This window comes from Corvus moneduloides, chromosome 5, assembly GCF_009650955.1.
Source record: "Corvus moneduloides isolate bCorMon1 chromosome 5, bCorMon1.pri, whole genome shotgun sequence".
NCBI lineage: Eukaryota > Metazoa > Chordata > Aves > Passeriformes > Corvidae > Corvus > Corvus moneduloides.
Window position 1 is genome coordinate 26,651,685 of NC_045480.1, and position 20,240 is coordinate 26,671,924.

At 35.8% G+C, this 20,240-nt stretch overlaps 1 protein-coding gene across 14 annotated transcripts in view; it reads right to left on the reverse strand.

Annotated features, from left to right (window-relative positions):
- FRYL (FRY like transcription coactivator) overlaps nucleotides 1-20,240 on the reverse strand; it is a 171,242-nt gene that overhangs the window by 76,909 nt on the left and 74,093 nt on the right. For all 14 annotated transcript variants that reach the window (XM_032110470.1, XM_032110468.1, XM_032110472.1 and 11 more), the window contains 9 exons: nucleotides 19,139-19,338; nucleotides 12,648-12,701; nucleotides 8,070-8,209; nucleotides 7,531-7,627; nucleotides 6,869-6,948; nucleotides 6,298-6,378; nucleotides 5,670-5,838; nucleotides 4,730-4,822; nucleotides 1,125-1,223 (listed from right to left, as the gene is read on the reverse strand). In XM_032110470.1, coding sequence (XP_031966361.1) covers nucleotides 1,125-1,223; nucleotides 4,730-4,822; nucleotides 5,670-5,838; nucleotides 6,298-6,378; nucleotides 6,869-6,948; nucleotides 7,531-7,627; nucleotides 8,070-8,209; nucleotides 12,648-12,701; nucleotides 19,139-19,258 — 933 coding nt within the window. In that variant the 5' untranslated portion in view covers nucleotides 19,259-19,338. The remainder of the gene's footprint in view (nucleotides 1-1,124; nucleotides 1,224-4,729; nucleotides 4,823-5,669; nucleotides 5,839-6,297; nucleotides 6,379-6,868; nucleotides 6,949-7,530; nucleotides 7,628-8,069; nucleotides 8,210-12,647; nucleotides 12,702-19,138; nucleotides 19,339-20,240) is intronic.

Sequence of the window (20,240 nt, forward strand, 5' to 3'; positions counted from 1 at the left end):
AGAGCAGTCTGACCCTTCATACAATACTCATGCTTTCCCTGCAATCACAAGTCTCAATTCATGTAGTCCTACATGCTGGGCAGGTGAACTGCCTCCAAGAATATTCAGGAAAAACATCAACTCAGTAAAAACTGAGGCAGACTAAGATGTCAGAAATGCTACTTCTACTCAAGATCTAATTTTAGCAAGGAATGAGCCATGATATAATTTAATTTAAATAAATCTGTGAATATGCAGAGTATGATTTAGCTATGCTTTAGTAACATACGATTTGTTTACGTACCACGTACTTTAACACATAATGATGATTAGTACCAAATCTGACTGCAGATTTGCTTGTTATGAAGCAAAATTAAAGGATGAGTAGGTAAATTGTACTCTGATACAATGTTTCTAACTTCATAAATAAAATATTTTTAATACTAACATCAACCACTTTATGTTTTTCTTACATAAGAAGTTTAACCAATACAATGATATATGCTTTATATGCGCAGAATACTAGAAAGTAAAGCTTGTCCCTGACATGAAAGTGAGAATAAAACATTTTAAATTCACTTGCACTTACTGAATATACCAACTGAAATGCAAAACTTAGCTCTACATTTTCAGCAAAGTGAAGTGAATTGACTTGAAACATGGCTGCCATAGTCATCAAAAATAACCAAATAGTGCATAAATAAGAGATAATAAAAAAAAATTGGAAAAAGAAAAACAAGAAGAGGAGACAGAGCAGGGCTATTAAGAGGACGCTATTTTACTGGAAAAGTCTTGTCTGACACTTGCATCTTTTAATTAACCCTAATTTAAATATATTCAGACTCTCTGAATGCAAGGTTTTTATTAAAAAAAATTAGGTTAAATAACTCAGCTAAAACCCACTAAAATAATCAAAAACAAGTACTGATTTTAAGACAATCTCACATATGAGATAACAAGAGCACATATCTGCACAAAGAAACAAAGCAGAATTAGAACAAACACACATACACTGTGGGAATTTAATTATACTGAGACATTAAGATTTAAATTAATATGGCTGATAAGCTTTTCCTCATATAGTGTACTAGCTTAAGAGCCTAAGATGAACAAAATAGAGAAGTTGAAATATTTCTTTAAAATACCAGCGAGTGCTTCTTTCTTGAACTCAATTCAAAGGTAGTCTGATAAAGCATCTCCACAAAATTTTTCAAACATGGCACATTCACTTCATTTTTAACAGCCTATTAAAAAAATACACAAATTAATGGGCTGAAAAATTTACACAGAAGGCCATTTAAATATACATTAATATGTTTACTAATTTAAAACCATTCAAAAGTTAAATTTTACATTAGGAAGGCATTTGAGTGTATTTATCTGAAATATAACCAGAAGCATAAGAAATCATGCCAAACACTACAACCACACAGCTAAAATTAACAATTAAAACAAACATACGAAAAACCCCAACCCAGCAAAACAGTCCATTACAAAAAAAAGCTTTAAGAATGTGGTCTCCGTTCCACACTTAAAGAAGAAAATGTATTTGATACCAACTAACAAAAACTACATTGAAACTCTTCATATGCATATTTTCATTTATTTAAAAAATTAGTATCTGTAACTTTAACAGTTTCCCTCTTAACTGCTCCTGTTTTCTTTTTCGTCCTCCAATACTAAAAACTGAAAATTTAAGAAATAATCCACAGGATTACCAGTCAACCAATCATGCAAGTTGTCTTTGCTCAGCTTTCAGAATTAATGGAACATACATGGAGCCCTGCATCCTTTTGACCTGCTCTGTTCTTGCACACAGAATAGGTTTCCTTCCACAACCCAGGCAGCTATCACCTTCTTCATTGAAACCTCTGCAAGGCTCTTAGGCTTCTCTCCGGATACCTATGATGATCCATTTAAACAATACTCTCAACCTACTGTTTTAACCTGTTTCTGCTTTATTTATCAAATTGAAGGGTGGGATGTTGGAGACTGAATTTGCTTTTCTTGGAAGAAGTCCTCTGTACATATAATTTCCTAACAATGTAAGATAATTTTTGTTATTTGTAGTTATTAATATTATATAGACATATCAACTAACGCTATATAAAGAAAAATCATGCCCACCTTGCTAAGAACACTCTAAAAACATTCATGATATAGAAGCATAAAAATAGCATGTATCTCTGTAATGTGTACAGATCCAAGAAGAACTGAGAAAGTAGTTACAATTTAAATCACTTCCGATGTACCAGATTATTTATCTTTTGCTATTCTTAAGCTATAGGTTGATTAGTACTCTGCTAGCTCCACATGAGAAATCAGTCAGTTGTTGTCATCACCACATTGTTGCTTTGGGATATAACCTTAGGCTTTCAGAGCAGCCCTAACTTCCTTGCCACAAAGTGTGCTGTGATTCGTCATACCTGCAGGGTCCAAATCAGGTCAGGTTTCTTAAAATGCCTGAATGACTAAGCAAGAGAATGACAGTAAAGTCTCAATGCTGAAACCCAACAGCTTCTTCACTTGAGTGATTTTCTGTATCCAAGATACAGAAAAATCTACATTCAATTCCTTCAGCCGCATCAAAAATATTCAAACTTGCATCTCACATCTTTCAAGAGAATGACTAACCTGCTCAACTGCACCTCACTCTGGGAGCAGGCTCTTTGCTTCTATTTAAGAAGCTCCATTTGTACGAAATGATTAGACACTCAATGAGACAGAAGGAAAGATCAAGCCTCCCTCCCCAACTGCCTGAAGCGCTGATTCAGGCTGTACTTGTAGGAAGGGATCACACACCACCACAAGTGCTCCGCACAGCCGGCGTTCCTGCCTCCACCCTTGCCACCGGATAGTCCCAACTCCCAAATGCTGCTTCTTCCTCATATTGTAAGGGCAGTTTTCACCATGTTTATGATTCTGCAAACTAATATTTGCATTTACCTAAATGCTAAGTAGTTTCACTCGGCACTCCCACGCCAACTGCCAAGCAAATATGGAACTCAAAACAACAAAATGTGTTCACTCTTTAATAGTACAAGAAATTCTTCTCTAGAAGAGTGTAAGCATGCCTGGGTAAGATCAAAACTTCTTCCAATAAACAGTTACTAGAACTACCTCTTTCTAGTTATGTCTTATGAAAAAAGGTTGTCTCCTTTCTAATTTAAATATTAAAAAAAAACCCCAAACCCCCAAGAATACAAACCTAACCAACCAAACAAAACCAGCCAAAACAAAAAACTCACCGACAAACAACAACAAAAAACCCCCACCCAAACCCCCCCCCCCCCCCCAAAAAACCATGACTCAGACCAGGGAAGGAAAAGAAGCATTTGCCCATGGCCCAGGGCAAGGTAAACTATTTAAAAGAGGATGAAGAGTTCAGAGAGAGTTATCTTTCTTTTTCCTATGATCTTGCTCAGATGGGATGCCCACCCAGCGTGCTTGCCTTTGTAGATCTCATTTTACTAAACAAGATCTACATGTCCCAGTTCTCCACATATAGCAAGATACGTCCCTATAATTAGTTGCAACATAGAACCACAACCTGCCATTTTTGGAACTGCATGCCAAACACAGTGCAGCCTGGCATCTGCTAATACGACTAACATTTTAGACAACAATCACACCAAATATCAATCTACTATGAAGAAATTAACTGAGTTGTGATAAATGTCAACTTGAAGTATGTATACTCAGGTGCCATTATTTCTTCTTGACCTGTTGAACAAGCTTCACACAGCCAAGCAGAGCAGCCTGGGAGAAAAGAGAGCCTGTCTTGACTGAAACATTCTCACAAGCAGCATTACAGCCACTGTACATCCAACACTGTGATGATATCAAGGATTTTTTTCCTTGTTCATGGCTGCTGTGTGAAATTTCTACTTTTAGATTTAAAGCACACACAGGAGACAATGGACTGCACTTCCACTTGAAGGATTAAGTCTAGTGGACATTCACCTCTACGAATGATTTTTATTTAATTAGCCAAAACATACATTCTTCCTTCTTGCATAAGAGTTCACACTCTCCTTATCAGACTGCAAAAATGTTATGTATCTCAGCTTATTCTAGAAAGAGCTTAACAGTTTTCAGTTAACAAAGAAGAGTCAACAAGACCCTTGAGAAAACAAATATTAAACCAAGGAAATTTCAAATTTTTAGAGCATGTACAAAATTACACAATGGTCTGATAATAAAGGTGTCTAGAAAACAGACAATTTTTTTAAGTTCTGAAAAAACTTTGGAAACTAGCTAAAACACAAGCCAACATATCTCCCTTTAAGACTGTGAAGGTGATTGTAATCTACTTAACAGTCACAGAACGGTTTGTGTTGGAAGGGACCTTAAAGATAACCTAGTTCTAACTCCCCCCTCTGCCACGGACTGGGACACCTTTCACTAGATCAGGTTGCTCAGAGCCCCATCCAACCTGGCCTTGAACACTTCCAAGGATGGGGCATCCACAACATCTCTGGGCAACCTGTTCCAGTGCCTCACCACTCTCCCAGTGAAGAACTTCCTCCCTACCCTCTTTCAGTTCAAAGCTGTTCAGCCTTGTTCTATCACTACATGCCCTTGTAAAAAGTCCCTCTTCAGCCTTCTTGTAAGCCCTCCTTAGGTACCAGACGTCTTTTTGAATCTAAAAAAATGTAATATTTTGAGGATTAATTGAAGCAATTTTAATAATGAGAGCCCAATTTAATGTGGGAGGAACAGTGTGGCAGGGGGGGATTAAAATACTTACAGCAGCCACGGGTATGAGAATTTCCACAAACAAACCAGCAAGTGCATGTTTTATATCTTTATCTTTTACTTCCAGGAAGTATTGAGCACACTCCTTAGTAAGAAAACATTAGAAAAATAATTAGAAAAAGGAATACAAACAAAACTATGCCATAAAAAACCCTAGCAGTATAACATTAGCTGCCTGTTTTAATTTAAAACATGCAATGTATTAGTTAGTCTTATATTCCTTAACAGTATCAACTTCACAAAATGTAAGAAACTTTAAAACCTGTTTGCCCAGCAATACACCTCAATAAATTGAAAGAACATTTGTAATACCAGATAGCTATTTACTTTTTACTCAGAATATAAAGATTACTCAGAATACAATAGAATATAAATAAGCACATTTTCCCTCAGATTATTCTGAAGCTTAAAAAAATTAATGCTTATCTCTATTAAAATTATTAGAAAATTATACTTTATTTTTATATACTAATTTTCCTTTTCAAAGGACTTTGATGCAAAGAAAATGAATGATAATTAAATGTTCCATACACAATAAATAATCCATAGTAGGTGTTTCTAAAGAAAAGTATGTCTTGACATTTCATCTGTTAAGAAAATGATATATCAAATAATTCTTTTTCTTTAATACACTGCTTTCATAAAGACAGAAAATTATTTCATTGCTACCCATTTTCATTCAGTCTTAAAATTCGTACATTACGGGTTTGCCACATTACTGAGACAATTGTGAAAGGTTTCTCCTGATGCTGGGTACTCACAAACTGCAGAGAAACAAATAATTCACACCCCTGAAAACTTGACTGAACAGAAAAGGATGAAGGATGGCACACAAGTAGAGTGAGTGACTGATCACAGCACGTGTCATTGTAGCTTCATGACTTAAACATTTAAAATTATACTCAGTCCAGTTTTCTATAACCTTCGTTTACCTGCATGAACTGAAATGATGCTTCAAAATCCTCCACAGGATACATCTTTACTCGGAAAAACTTCATTCCCATAATCAAACTGATGATACTTTGTACTACATGAGGACTCTGTTCTTTTTGTCGCAGTTCCTTTAATTCAGTGACAAACTTCTTCCTAACAGCTTGAAACCTGAACAAGGGTTACAGATGGCAATTATGTGCATTCTTAGTTACTTTTGTGTGAGGTCTATAATTTTGAACCAATTTCTTTAGTCTGTAGTGATAACAGCAGCTACTGTATGAGAAACGCAAGCAAGATGAACCCTGATACTTCAAATCCAGGCATGTAAGAATGCCTACAATGATCAGCACATTAGAATGTACCAGTTAACTAAACAACAGTTGACTGGCACAGGGTCTTCCTTTCCTTGCCCCTAACAAGCTGACTGCAAAGCAATTGTACGAAAGATCATTTCTTGATTTGTTCAATTTTACTGTGCAGGAACGTAAGACAAACAGACTATACCTGGCTACACTTGACACTTACAGGATTAGTTACTGGGGACATTAATAGATTCTGCTGTATTAAATAGTCTTTAAGTCTACATTGGTTTGTCCCTGAACACAAAGAGTTAGAGACTGAACTTACTTTGATTGAGCAAGAACCCCTGTCACTTCTGCATATAAGTCTGCAATAATATGCACATTCCCAGTGTTGGTTCCTGAATACCTAAAGAGAAAAAAAACCCCAATAAATGGAAAAAACCGCATTAAATACAACTTTGATCTTCTAAACCCAAAGCAAGCTCTCAATTACAAATGAAAAGGTTGTTCCCTAGCAAGGCAAATTATTACCATAAAAACAATTAAATTCAAACATAAAATGCACGGGTGGACATCTAAAGTAATGTTTCATTTCTTATTTCACAAGAAACATATTCTGGATAGAAATTTTACTGCAGTTATCCAAACGCAGACTTTTCTTACTGTGTCTGCATATGCAAATCATTCTGTATATTCTAGGCAAAATAAACTCAGTGTTACATTGAATAGAGCTGTGTTCTTTCAAGATACGTTTTCAATTTAAAGACATCAAGTAGTGTTCATTTACACTGGTATTATCACCAACATGTTACATGCGAGGCAAAGGCGAGCAATCACAACAATCAAGCACAGGCTGGAAATACAAAATATTTTTAAAGTACACAAGTGAAACTTACCCTTCCTTATGTTTAAAGTGCTTAAAAGCCAAGTTTAGAACTTCATGTACTAAAGGATCTGGCACTGGATGAACAGGTATCTGAAATGCACATAACATGTACATGTATGTAGCACCTATACATACATGTATGTATGAAGCAAATAAACAGTACCGTGAGATGCCCTGCAGAAATCTCTCCCACCAGTGTCCAAGGACACATCCTTTGCTGGCATATATCACACTAATTCTGCAATATATGAACATCTACACCATCTGCAGTGGCATTCTTAGCCAAATGAGGATAATTCTAAGCAAAGTTAGATAGCTTCTCTAATTTTTTAGGTGACACTTTAGTTTCATTCTTCAACAATTTCACCCTTTATTTCAAAAACATTTAAGCTGACAAAGGGTACTGAACATAAATAAAATGTTATTTTTCACAGTTTTGCTTTTTGCAGTACATCAGCAGCTTTCCAAGACATATGAACTGAGGTAATGCAGGCATGTAAAGAAAAGACAGGAGAGGCCAAAGGCTTTATGTAACTGAGAGTATAATTACAGCCTTGCATATGCTCATCATAGACACGTTCTAGTTTTTAAAATAAAAATTTGAAGGAAATGATCAAAACCAACATTAAAAGCAAAGTATTAAAATTAATTTTCCAAAGCAAAAGAGCTTACCTGTTTTAGAACCTCTATTAAAACTAAACAAAAAATGAAATCTACAGCTAAGTCCCTCCTTTCAAGTAGATAATCTCTTTCACGTTGTTGGTCATCCCTAAAATAAGAAACCAAGAATGCAGGTATCATACACAAGCCTGAACACAAATATTGCAGAGACAATGTCTGCATTGTTTTTCACATAATCACTGTTGCAGATGTGTATAAAATGGATAGTTGGAAAGACTTGGGAGTTTGGCACTGATATCTTGCCCCCTCCTCGTGAAAGGACCTGCCAACAGTCAAAACAACTTGAAAAGGGACAAACTAGCTTGGAATTACCAGTATCCAACTACATATCCACACCAAAACCATTAAGTCACTTCACGCATATCATCTACACGAGTTAAATATACTACCTCAAAGAAGTCTGTGTTCTTTCTACACAAAGTTAGGTATGGACAAATCCAAACACAACATACTTGTCACAGAAGTACAAAGCACACATTTTCTTATGAGAAAGCACAAAAAAATCAGACTTGTGCAAGAAAAACTCTTACCCCTTTGACTTTGTGCTTGACCGAGGTCTATATTCATAAGATTCATCTTCTGTTCCATTCTGACGCCTGTACCAGTCAAACAAGGTGCGTAGTAAGGAGGGGAGACAGTGCTCTGCTACTGAGCTCATAGAGCTTATCAACTGAAAGAGTAAGAAAAATACTTAAGCATGATAAAGCAAAAAAAATCCTAGAGTTTAATTATTCTTTCAAATTGCTTTTTAATGTTAAAAAACATATATCATGAAACTTCACAAAGTGGCAACTTAATAGTCATTTTCACCTAGGACAATTACTGTTAATATCATACACTAAGTCCATTGTTATAATAAATTCCAGCAAAGTGTTCCAAAGCTCACAGGGATCACAAAATGACAAATTTATACATATATAACATGCATAAAACCATTGAGGAAACAGCAGAGGTTTTAGGATGTCCCTGAGTGTTGCTGTATGTATCTCTGAAGTATACACACCTTCACATCACAAATGACAGGTAAGAGGCAACCCTCCTAAACTGAGGAAGTATATAATTTTAGAAAACCTGCTTCTTTGGTTATTATATAAACAAAAATAAGAGCCTTTTAGATATTCTACATTGCCTTTAATACATCTGACTGGTCCAGGTCTCAAGCTATATTTACTTTTAGTACAACTCCCCTATCTACTGCTTTCTTTCAGAAAACCCATATGAGTAGTAAACTCATCTGTACAACGTATGTGGCAATAGAAACCATTACAGAAGGAAGACTTTAAGATGTTATTAAACTTAAATCCTCCAAGGCTTCCTTTAACTAAAAACTTTAAGAGGACTCATAAGTATCCCAGCTTGGCAAGGAGAAGAATGACTGAAGACAGCATAATGCCATTATAAACTTGCTTCCAGGAGGCAGCAGGGAGCAGGCCCATTCCCAAAACACAGGCTGGAATGGGAGAGTTACCACTCATCTCACATGGCTCACTAATGCCATGTATTACTCACCTCTTGGATCTTTCAACAAGAGGTTTTACTAGAAGCCATGCTCATGCAGTAACTTATTTATTATTCACGATTCCAGATAACAACATAATACTATGGCATTACATGTTCTGATATAACATTAATGCTATTATTTCTTTTTCTTCGTTTGAAGCATCTTGGGTTTTTAGGCTTGTGGAAGGGATGGGGATGAGTTAACCACGAGGGAATCTCAAAAGGACCTCTCACCTCTTTCAATCTTCTGAATACATTACTGAGGTTCTTAACCAGTCAGTTATACAAGTCACAAGAATTAAATAGTGTTCTGAACTGATGGGTTTATTAGCAGAAGAAAAAGAAGCAAGCCGCATTTTAAGCTTTACTAAACTTTTTCCTTAGGTTTTCCTGCAAGTTTACACAGTTTACCAATACAACTACCATTCATAAATGTTCCAGTAGTTAGGCAATTTACGTTGGCTTCCACAGAAACAAGCATGTATCACATGCATTCAAAAATGTCACTGGTAAAGTGCTAAACCCAGAAACTACTGGCATAATAAAGCATTTTCCTCTTGAAAAATAAAATGTCAGTTTTGCATAATAACTATTTATTTCCTGCCAAGTTTTGCATTCTTAGCATTCTAATGAAAAGGCACTGGAACTACCAGGAAGATGACATCTTTGCTCATATTGCATAGCATCTAAGCAGAACATCAGCTATTTCTCATTTAAAATAATTACTATACTGCTTGGATACTAAATTCAAAATCATTTTATATTAAAAAAAGAATTTCTTATATTAAAAATATACATTATATTTCTTAAATAAGAAAACTCTTTTATTTTAGCATTACATTATGCCTAGGTTGAAAGCAGCAATCCAGACAAGGAGTGCTCCTATAATACCCAGGAGGACAGGGCTGCAATAGTCATCATGACGTATACTTCAGTTCCTTAGAATGAAACAGCAAATCCTGCTCAAGTCTTAAAGGATGTAACATACTGCTTACTGCTTCACATAACATATCCAACAGCACAGTGAGAGGTAAAAAGAGAGATGCCAAATTACAGTAAGATGCTAGAGCACAAATTCCAGCTTTGGCCAAAATCCTGATCCTGAAAACATCTCTCAGGTTGTGCCTAACCATGAACAAGCCTGAACCTCACACACATCTGCTTTCAGTCACTGAGAAGGCCAAGACAGGCTTCTGTGTGATCATAAAGTTTTGCTGTCTCAGGACAAGAGTAGGAAATTGCCAAGTATGTTTCCTACAACAAACAAAAAAAGAAAAATACAAGCTATTTCAGTTTCAAGCTGTACAAGCAAAAATATTTTAAGAAATGCAATATATGCTCTATAAAAATCCTCCTGTCCAGTAGCTTCCTGATGTGCTAGGAATGATAAAGGGAAAGCGCTGGTACTAAAATGCTAACATTTTTAACAGTTCACAAGTATATCAACATACGAATTTTCTTCTCATTTTCAAAAATTTCATCTCTTTTAGCTGAATTTTTATTATTGTGCCAATTAAGAAACTGAATGACAAACAGAAAATTTCTACTGTTTGAAAATTAAAAGCTATTGATTTTTCACACTTGGTTTTAATAGCAGCCCTCTTGATCTGGTTATGCTTCCAACAAAAATGACTTAAAATCCCACTAAACATTATTTTACTTTTTCATTAGAGGGGCAGGCAACACTACATGCCCTTCCCCTCCATCCCTCTTCTCATCACTTACTGAGCTGAGAGAACAAGTCTTAATTAGATACCACCTTAGTCCCAAAGTCCCTCTTGTGTTCCAAGCATGCTCCCTTTATTCACAAAGTACAACACTTACTAGCTCAGACCCCATTATCAGAACAGGTAAAGCCACATTTTAGACTCAGATTCCTGGCTCCATAAAGACCTCTGGATGAACAAGGTTGGCCCAGCAACAGCTCTAGCGTCTCTGCTGAATGCTGTGGCTGTGACCTCTGGATCCTCCTCATTCCCACGCTTTGCCAATCACTTTTTAAATCGGTAATCTTCTGCACTGCTGGAGAATTGTTCTTAATAAGGGTTTTATACATTGAGCAACGAACAGAGAGAAGCAGTCTTAATTCCTTTTGCCAAACAATGTGCAAAATTCCCTAACAAAGTTCCCAATCCCTGTCACCATAAGGCAGCCATTCAGTTCTGTCTAAAGCAGTTATTCAGTTGCATTAAAATTCAGATCTCAATGAATCCAAAGTAGATTACAAATAACAAAAGAACAAAATAAGAACTCATACACATATATATACACACAATCAAAACCATTTTTTTGAAAGCACTGTATTTTCAGGGAAACTAGTTTGTTTCTATATTACCGAATTTTAAAAGTTAAGTATTTTATTTTTTATTTCTCTCCACTCAGCCTGTGTTTAGAACCTCTCTCTAGTTTAATAAATGCCAACTAGTGATTTATAGAAAACATCCTTAAGTAAGGAAAAGGATTGCAGTAGGAAGGGGGAGCCAGTTAGTAGAAAAAATTAAAAATAGTACTGATTTATATATTTTCCTAGATCATCCCTATCATGCCTATTTTTTAGGTTTTGGTTAGCTTTAAAACAATATCATATCCTGTAGCTACCAAAGAATTTAAACCCTTCCCCCTTACCCACTTCCCTTGCTTATGAGTAAACGTCCATTTAGGAGATAAAGGCAGCAGGTTAGATTAGAAGATATTAAAGGGCTGTCTGAAGTCTTTGGTGGTGGTTTTCCATTTGTTTTTCTTTGAAAAGAAAACTGTACACAAAATATTACATGCTACTATTTGCCTCTTTTGGGAGGACAGAAAAGAGGTTCATGGATGGCTACTCATTGAAAAGTAGAGGCAGGTCCAGGGATTTCACTGCAATGTCTAATACCTATATCCAAAGAGTAATGGAAAGCGTGAGCCAAAAAATTCAGTTACAAAAGATATGGACAGAACACTGAGCTTCATACAGTAGATGCTATTTAGTAACAGTCAAGAACACAACAGGCAATTAATGGGGCTTCCTCTGAATGCTGCCTCTCCATTGCAAGAAAGTGGTTATGGGACACAAACATGCCTGTATTATTGAAGAATTAGAAATACAGACAATAAATATGAGTAAATTCAGCAGAGAGTCATGCCAGACACAGTTCACTGAGAGTAAGTGAAATGGGATTGCCTAGCAGCGTATCTATATTCTCAGCAAAGGACAAAGTAACACTTTTAATCTACCTTACAGGTTCTGCCACAGAATCAAAAAGCCCTCAGTAAAAGCCGTGTTACTGAAATACAATTAACACTGTTTGTTTATAAAAACATAACCCCAAACGCTCAAACAATAAGTGATAGTAGAAATAAACTAAGACTCTCTGCCCACTAGCACATTTCGGCATCTTTCTTCCACCAGTTTTCACTGCAACCTTCAAAAAATTACCTACTCTAGTGGTTTTTACTATCATAGTCTACAATGGAAAATAAAGTCTAACTAACATTCAGAGTCTAAATCTTCTGACACAGATTCAGAAGTGGATGTTCTAAGTTATTACAGCTGTGGAACCAATATTCTGCAAAAAGAGAGCCCACCTTAATCCAATAAAAGTTGCCTTCAATTATATGTCTCCTACCTGATCAAACTGAAGATCTTCACCTCTTTGAAGAGATCTGGACAAGAGCTTTTCCTGTAAAAAAAAAAATAAAAAGAAACATACATTTCACAATGTAATTGACTATCATCAAAGATAGATTCCTTCTTTCTCAGTTCTATTACAGAATAAAGAAATAACTTTTAATGCAAATATTTACATTGCTTTTCAGATAGAAACATTTCTGGAGATGTGAAGCATACTCCCAAAAATTAATTCAGTAGCTAAACAATAATAACACGAAATACTGACAAACAGAAAATGTCAGGGCCAAACAGGGACCAGCTGGTGGTGGGTGTCAAGTGTAACTTAGAAGGAAAGCCATTCCCATCTTGATTAACAAGCGTATTAATGTTCATATAGGGCAATTATTCTAAGTTACAATAATTATTTTTAAAATGTCTTCATAAAGGCAAAGACAAGTGTTCATTGCATATCCAATCAGTTCTTCTGAACTGCAATGAAACACAGCTAGAAGACCTACTCCAGGAAAAGAGGAATGTGAATAATCCTTTGCTTTAAATTGAAATAACTGTGTAAGGGACCAAAAGGAAGCACGATTACTAGAATTTTACTTATTACAATATTTATTGCTACCAGTAGCATATGACATACTGCGCTGTTAAAAGCAGAATTAAATTATATTCCTGACAAAATAATTTAGTAAGGATTAAAGCATTACAGAAACAAAACATTCATGAACTCTAATAGTAAATAGTAATTCTCACTAGTCACTGTGTAGAGTACAAAATTATACACTTACAAGAAATACAAATTTTATACTTGCTCAGGTACCCTGGAAAGTAAACAAAAATAGAAAATAAGGAGGAAAAGAAGAAAGGAAAAAAACCCAGGAAGAATAAAAAAAAAAAAAAAAAAGAAGAAAAAAGGGGAAGAAAAAAGAAAAAGAAGAAGGAACACTGAGTCCTGTGCACTGGCTCTGAGGGTCAATGATTTACAGCAACCCAAGAACCCAAGTGCCACAGTAACAGCTTTAAGGGCACACTGCAAAGCGGTAACATATATAAAGATCTGAGGAGCATTTTCTGTTATTTTAAAAAATTTTAAACTACTCTTCACTTAATAATATTATAAATGAGTCCAAAATATTATCTTTCACAAGAAAAGTAGAAAAAGTACTCAGGGTAAAGAGTTAATAGCTCACATTAGATTGCAGTAAGCAAACAAGGAAGTTTTGTGGAGCAAGGTACGTCAAGTAGTTAACTTGCCTGGTTTAGCATGTAAAAGGAGGTGTGAGCAATACCGATAGCCAGTATTTCTCTCAACAGCTTGTAACTCAGCACAAAGTAACTGCTCAGTAGTTTAGTATGAGACAACACCCATGCTGTCAGGCTGTTGACAAAAACTTAGAAAGTCAACATTGCTCAGTGATTAACACTTGCAAGGCTATGAGACAGACTATATGGTCGACAGATAAAAATTCATATTGCATGTACCAAATCCAAGGTTTGAACTGGCAACTTATTTTTTCTTATCCTAATTGTAATCTTGAAAATACAGCACAATATCCAGCATTTTCTCCTATAAATGCAGCTGTATTTGGTATTCAAATGAACACAATATCAGGCAACTTTTACAGCCTCTGAAAACTTTAATTCAACATTGCACAGGCAAAAAGCATTTCCTTACTCTGAAAGTATAATTTGAAATAATACAGATACCAAATCACAAGTCATTTTCGCTTGCCATAATCCAAAGTAATCTGCTTAATTATCTAGGAAAATACTACCATTTATGTTCACTTTCAGTATGCCTAAATTAAAAATTATTTAAGAAGGGGGTTTCTAAAAAATGCATTTATTATTCTGAAATAGCTCTATTTGTTGATCAACTGATATATTAGTTAATATTCTTTCACTGTCTATTCAAAAGCAAGGGGGAAAGGTTTCACTTTCTTAACTCTTTCAAATTAATGTAATTTTACATGCTAAATCTGTTCAAAATACTATTATGAGAATTTATATTTTGAAGCATATACTACAAGCTCCAGAGAGCACTTGCAAAGCAGAACTTCCTTTTAGCTAGCACTCCTCCCCCCTTTTTTTCAACATGGAAACACCTGTTGTAGGTGAATTCATGTTATCTGTATTATGCTTTCAGATAAACTGCACAAATAATTGCTACCTTATCTGTAAAGCAGAAGCACAAGAAATGTTCCACTCTATACAAATATTGTATCACTGCTAATTAAGCTAAAAGAGAAAAACCAGAAAACTATTTCCTTAGGAGACGGAGAAGTGACTTTCTTGTAAGAAGATGGGAAAAGTCAGGCTCCTTAAGCCTCCTTAGGATACAATCTCCCAACATACCATGTTTCCACCATAACACTACAAAACTATCATACAGATAAAGAAACCCTGGGTTCACTATACCCATTGCATGTGTCTAAACCCAAAAATTGTTAAAGAAAAGAATGACAAATCAAAGAGAAGTGAAATAATCTGTAAGTCTTTTGATAAAGAAGTTGAAATCCATGCCAATAGAGAGCAAACTTTTAAAGATACCTCTGAAAGTTTAGCTTCCCTCCCATAATCCATACTAATTTACACACTTCTGTATATCAAATGTTTAAGATTTTAAGGTCAGAAAGAATAAAGACCTTACAAGTTCATAACCTTATTATGTTTCCTCAGCACTAAGGATCTTAACTGTTAAAAGGTAAATACCACTGTAGAGTTAATGTAACACTGACCAAAAAAAGGTGACATAGCCAAATAATACTCTTGAACCCAGTCACAGGTTTATCAAGGCCTTTGATTTATTTGTATGGCTTTAAAATTTATTTTCTTTCAATGTCTTCTTCTACCTCTGCTTTGTCATGGCTCCAGCCATCTCACATGATTTACAAAAATCTATTCAACAGCATAAAGTAAAGGTCTGGAAATTCTAACTGAATTAATAATTTAAGATTTATTTTCCTGACTTCCTGAAGTTCAGAGAGAGATGAAAATAATAGGTCTACATTTATCTTTTACAAGTGAAATGAAAAAACCAAAACGCTATTGCATTAAGCAAAGAGCAGTTTGCATCCATTGTGTAAAGGAGAAATGTCAACATATGGCAGGCAGCAGGGATCAGGATGTAGACAGACGTGCATGTGCTGCGCAAACAACTGCACCCGTAGAAAAAGGTACCACCCGTTGGCCCCTCTCCAGTATTCCCTGGCACCATCCTCTGGTGGCTAGCACACCTCAGCAGGGTGGCTCAGGTGTGCGCAGCAGACCAGTGTGCTTCTGTCTGTCCTCCAAGCTGCAGGAAAGAAACAGGACAAGGGATGCTTGTGCTTGCCTCGCCTCCTCCAGCCTGAGGGTTGGGCAGTGCCTGCATCCTTGCCCCAGGGGCAAACAGAGTACTGTGCTAAATTTTACTTCAGACCAGCTTTTGAAAGCACCTAGGCAAGACTTGCAAAGTGTACAGTGCTAGTCTGAGCCTCGTTTAGTATTTCCACAATGGAATAAAATCGCTTGTGTTAGTAACAGGCTTAAATACTCTTGCTAGTTTTGATTTAAACATGAGACAACTACAGTTTAGTAATTCAGCAGCTTATCAACTTGGTGGCACATATAAAACTCTCTGCTTAAGTTCTAACCATCCATACTTACATGCAGCTTGACAAAATACAAAATAATTGAGTTTATCACTAATCTTTTTAACTGGTATGGTTTATGTCACATATGGGGAAGGCTGGTGTCATTCCTCAGCGTCATTTCTCAGCAGAGAAAGAGTATTTTTTAGGCTACAAGACTACTCTTGGGCTCTTTTTTCCTTTAAAACTACATACAGCCGCAAAAGATTTAGAATAACTGATTCAAAAAAAAAAAAAAGTGGTTTAATTTCATTAATTCACTAAAAGGATGATCTTCCATCCTGTCATTACACTTGCTACTTTCACTTAATCATTTATTTTAAGCATTTGCTGATAAGCTCTGCCTGTAACTTTGAAAATGCTGAGGTATTAAAATTTTGCAAGCAGAGAACTCTTAATTAAATTAGTAAGAAGAAAGTAGGTAAAATTCACAGCCAGAGAAACCATTCCATTAATTTTTAAAATCACAAGTCAGTTACTTTTAAACATAATCCATACATCCAGCAAAAACGATACTACCCCTCACCCAGAGATGCTGTCTTGATCCACAGCAACATTTTTTAAATTTATATTTTAATTAATTTTTGCTCCCCTACTGGCATGTTCAAGTTTTAAGAAGTGTCTAGCTCCCAATTTTGATTGGTCTGGCCTTAAATTCTCTCAAACAGCCTCACCCAACACCCTAGCTTCATTAAAGATTTATGTAACCCTACATATATTCTCCACGCTTTCGTTTGTAGCCAAGTCATTCCACAAAATCAAATCACACTATAATAAAGGGCTTTCCTCTCTTCCATTAAAGCCTTTTATCCAATCACAATCAGTGTCTTTCTGGTGCTCTTCCAGCCTTTGTATCTTTCTTTTTAAATTTCATACACTAGAACTGAATGTTCAGTACTTAAATTCTACATACAGAAATAAAGCTGCTTCAATGCTTTAGTATTTCCTTGCAGTGGGACACCTAAAGATTCCCTTCTACCTCTTTATGTTATACAGGCTCAGGTTGTTTCACTTTTGCACAGCTTTTGGCACCTCTCTTAATTTGCTGGTTTTCTAAATAGTCCTTCTCACCCACCAATATAAAATAAGGAAAGCTGGCTATACATATAAATTACATTTGATTCCATTAAAATACATTTCCTTTAAAGGAATTCAGCTTAGCAAATGAACCCAGATGAAACTGTTTAAAACCTTCATAGATGACTACTTTAGTAGTATTTGTAATTTCTTACCTTATGCTAAAGGATTTTATACACATTGTATACACACAAAATACTGACTTCAGATTCTTATCAGTAAAAAATCTTGACTAAGGTAGACTTCATGCAATCACCATAAAACCTCACCAGGCACAGAGCTGGGAATCACCCCTCTGTGAAAAGTGCATTATTTCATTAGTTTCATGGGGTTTCTAATTTTTAATCTGGCAAGATATTTCAATTTTGTATGATTAACAGATTTAAAAACATCTGTTTAATTAACAGTCGACAGCATGGCAAGGAGACACAACCTGGGATGGTTGACAGAGGATTTGTTTAATCTGGTCTAGGGACAAGTTTTGCAGCACAAGTGAACTTCAGGGCTATTATATTTACCTTACTACCAGTATTCTGGGTTAGATTTAACTCCAAACTAGCTGCGTCTGCAGGAAAAGCCCTCTTCAGCTCATCTCAATTACAGGCAGTCTGTCCCTCTGGTCAAGCACCACCCTCCCTGTTTATTCAGCAGATGAATGGAAACAGGGCTGGAGGAGCAGCATTTGTCCCACAGATGGACAGTGGAGCTACCTGCCTTTCCACCCACAGCATCACTGCCACTACAGCTCTCCTCTCATTTTTTAGCCAGGTACCCTTTATCACTTGTATGCTCCTTTTGCTATGAAGTTTTTGTGCTTTCTTATAAACCCCTCCTGAATACATGACCTTTCTGGATGTCTAAAAGCAAAGAGACAAGTTATGCAGGTGTTGTAGGCTTGCCTGGTACACACAAGCATATATATAAAGAATAGGTACGAAGAAACTTTCGTTTTCCTCAGCCTTTTATCTACTAATGGGTGTAGTTGAAGATGATTCCATAATCCACAAAACAGTTTTAGCCCCATATCTGTTCTTCTGGACTGCTTCTTAAGAAAACTTTTTCCTAAAGTTTCAAAACTGGGGCTCAAATGCTCACATATGCACTTCTGCGCATGAACACTTCAGCAAACAGTGGCTGCCAAGAGAAGCTTTCTGTGAGCTGGCCTTCTGCAAGCCACAGCAAATTTCCAAGTTTAAGAAAAAAAAGTTGGTTTTGTTTGCTGTGGTTTTGGTTTTGTTTTTTGTTTGTTCCGCCCCACCCCCACCCCCCCCCAAATTCCCAAATTAAAATAAATCCATTTATTTCAAGACCATGAGGTCTGGATCACCAATGGAATTTTGTATTTTTGCCTAATCTGCAATATACATGGACTACTGTATTATTTCAGGTGTTAGTATCATTACTTTGGAAAACAAAGCAAATGAATTTTTTCTTGAAAGTATAGTGCCCAAGTATTACTTCAAAGAAACATTGACAGGAAACACACTTCACAGCATTAATGAAGTAATGTTTTTTGTTGTTGCTATTTCCTTTTGTAACTTCACAGACCTTAGGGATATTAGGAGGTCTTGTTTCCAGTAACTACTAGGTAACAGTTTTAACACGAGTCAATAAAACAAATCAGGTAGCAACCCTGTTTGCAGAAGCCTATTTATTCCTGAAGTAATACCTTTGAAAAGTCAACAATATCTGGGAGTGCTTTATTCAGTAACCATACATATGATAAATCAACCTATTTCAGCAAAAAATAAGACTGTTTCAAGGGATACTATGAAAAAAAGGGACTCACCAAAGGTTCAGCCATTACAAGTTCAATTTTCTTTTCAGCTTGAACAGCAAATTCAGCAAAGAGGCTTTTGATGACATACTCGCCAGGTTTCACATCTGGGTCAATAGTAATGTTAGACATGATGATGCCTCTCTTTTCCCAGGTGGAAACAACACTTGGAGAAACTCTACGTTTATTTACTCTGCTGGGTGGTGCGGAGGCTATAGGAAAAAAACAAGAAAAACACAAAGCTATAAAGCAGAGCTTCTAAACATGATGCCAGTCATTTTTATTTTCCCATTCATCCCACACACATTTTCACACAGTAAATTCTCTAAAACAGAAGGAAACAACTAGCTGTAACATGAAACAGGAATTTGTTTGTTTTAGTTAGGTCGGAATAACTCTTTAGTCGCACAAGGGTTTACAATGTGGGTCACTTGTTGCTGATAAAATACTCTACAATGACCATGATTAACATACAGTACCTTCAGTCCAAGTATGACTAAAAATCAGAAGGATGAATGAAAAAGGTTATCCCCCTATATTATGAGAGGCATCTGCTTGATTCCATTTTATAGATTACCCATAAAGTTCACATTTCTATTTGATATCCAAATACTTTCAAGATAAATACTTCCTTGGCACTTTTTGTCAGTAAGCTGATTTTCCTAACAATAACACAAACCCTTTTTAGACGTCAGGCTAACTGATCTTCTAGTCACACATGTTAAAGACTTGTTCCTTGTAAAAAATATTAATTAATCAATACAAATATCGTGTATATATCAGTCTAATTTTCTAAGAATTAATGCTTTTGCTTTTATACCAAAATTGTCATATACAAACTTTACATATAGTTATCCACCTTTAATTTTATTTTTCTCTCCAAAATATTTATTTATTGTGAAAGCTGCCAGCAATGTGAACTGCAGTACCGTAGTAATGCTTCAGAATTCACACAAAGGTTTAATACACAAAACAATTAGGATAAATAATTACAATTCTTGTCTTGCACACAATATGTCAAAATAACTGTTGACACCACTTAATGATGACCCAGATGTACCAAGGGAGGTCTGATATTTCCCTAGCATATTCCATGACTGAAGATGTTGTTTTT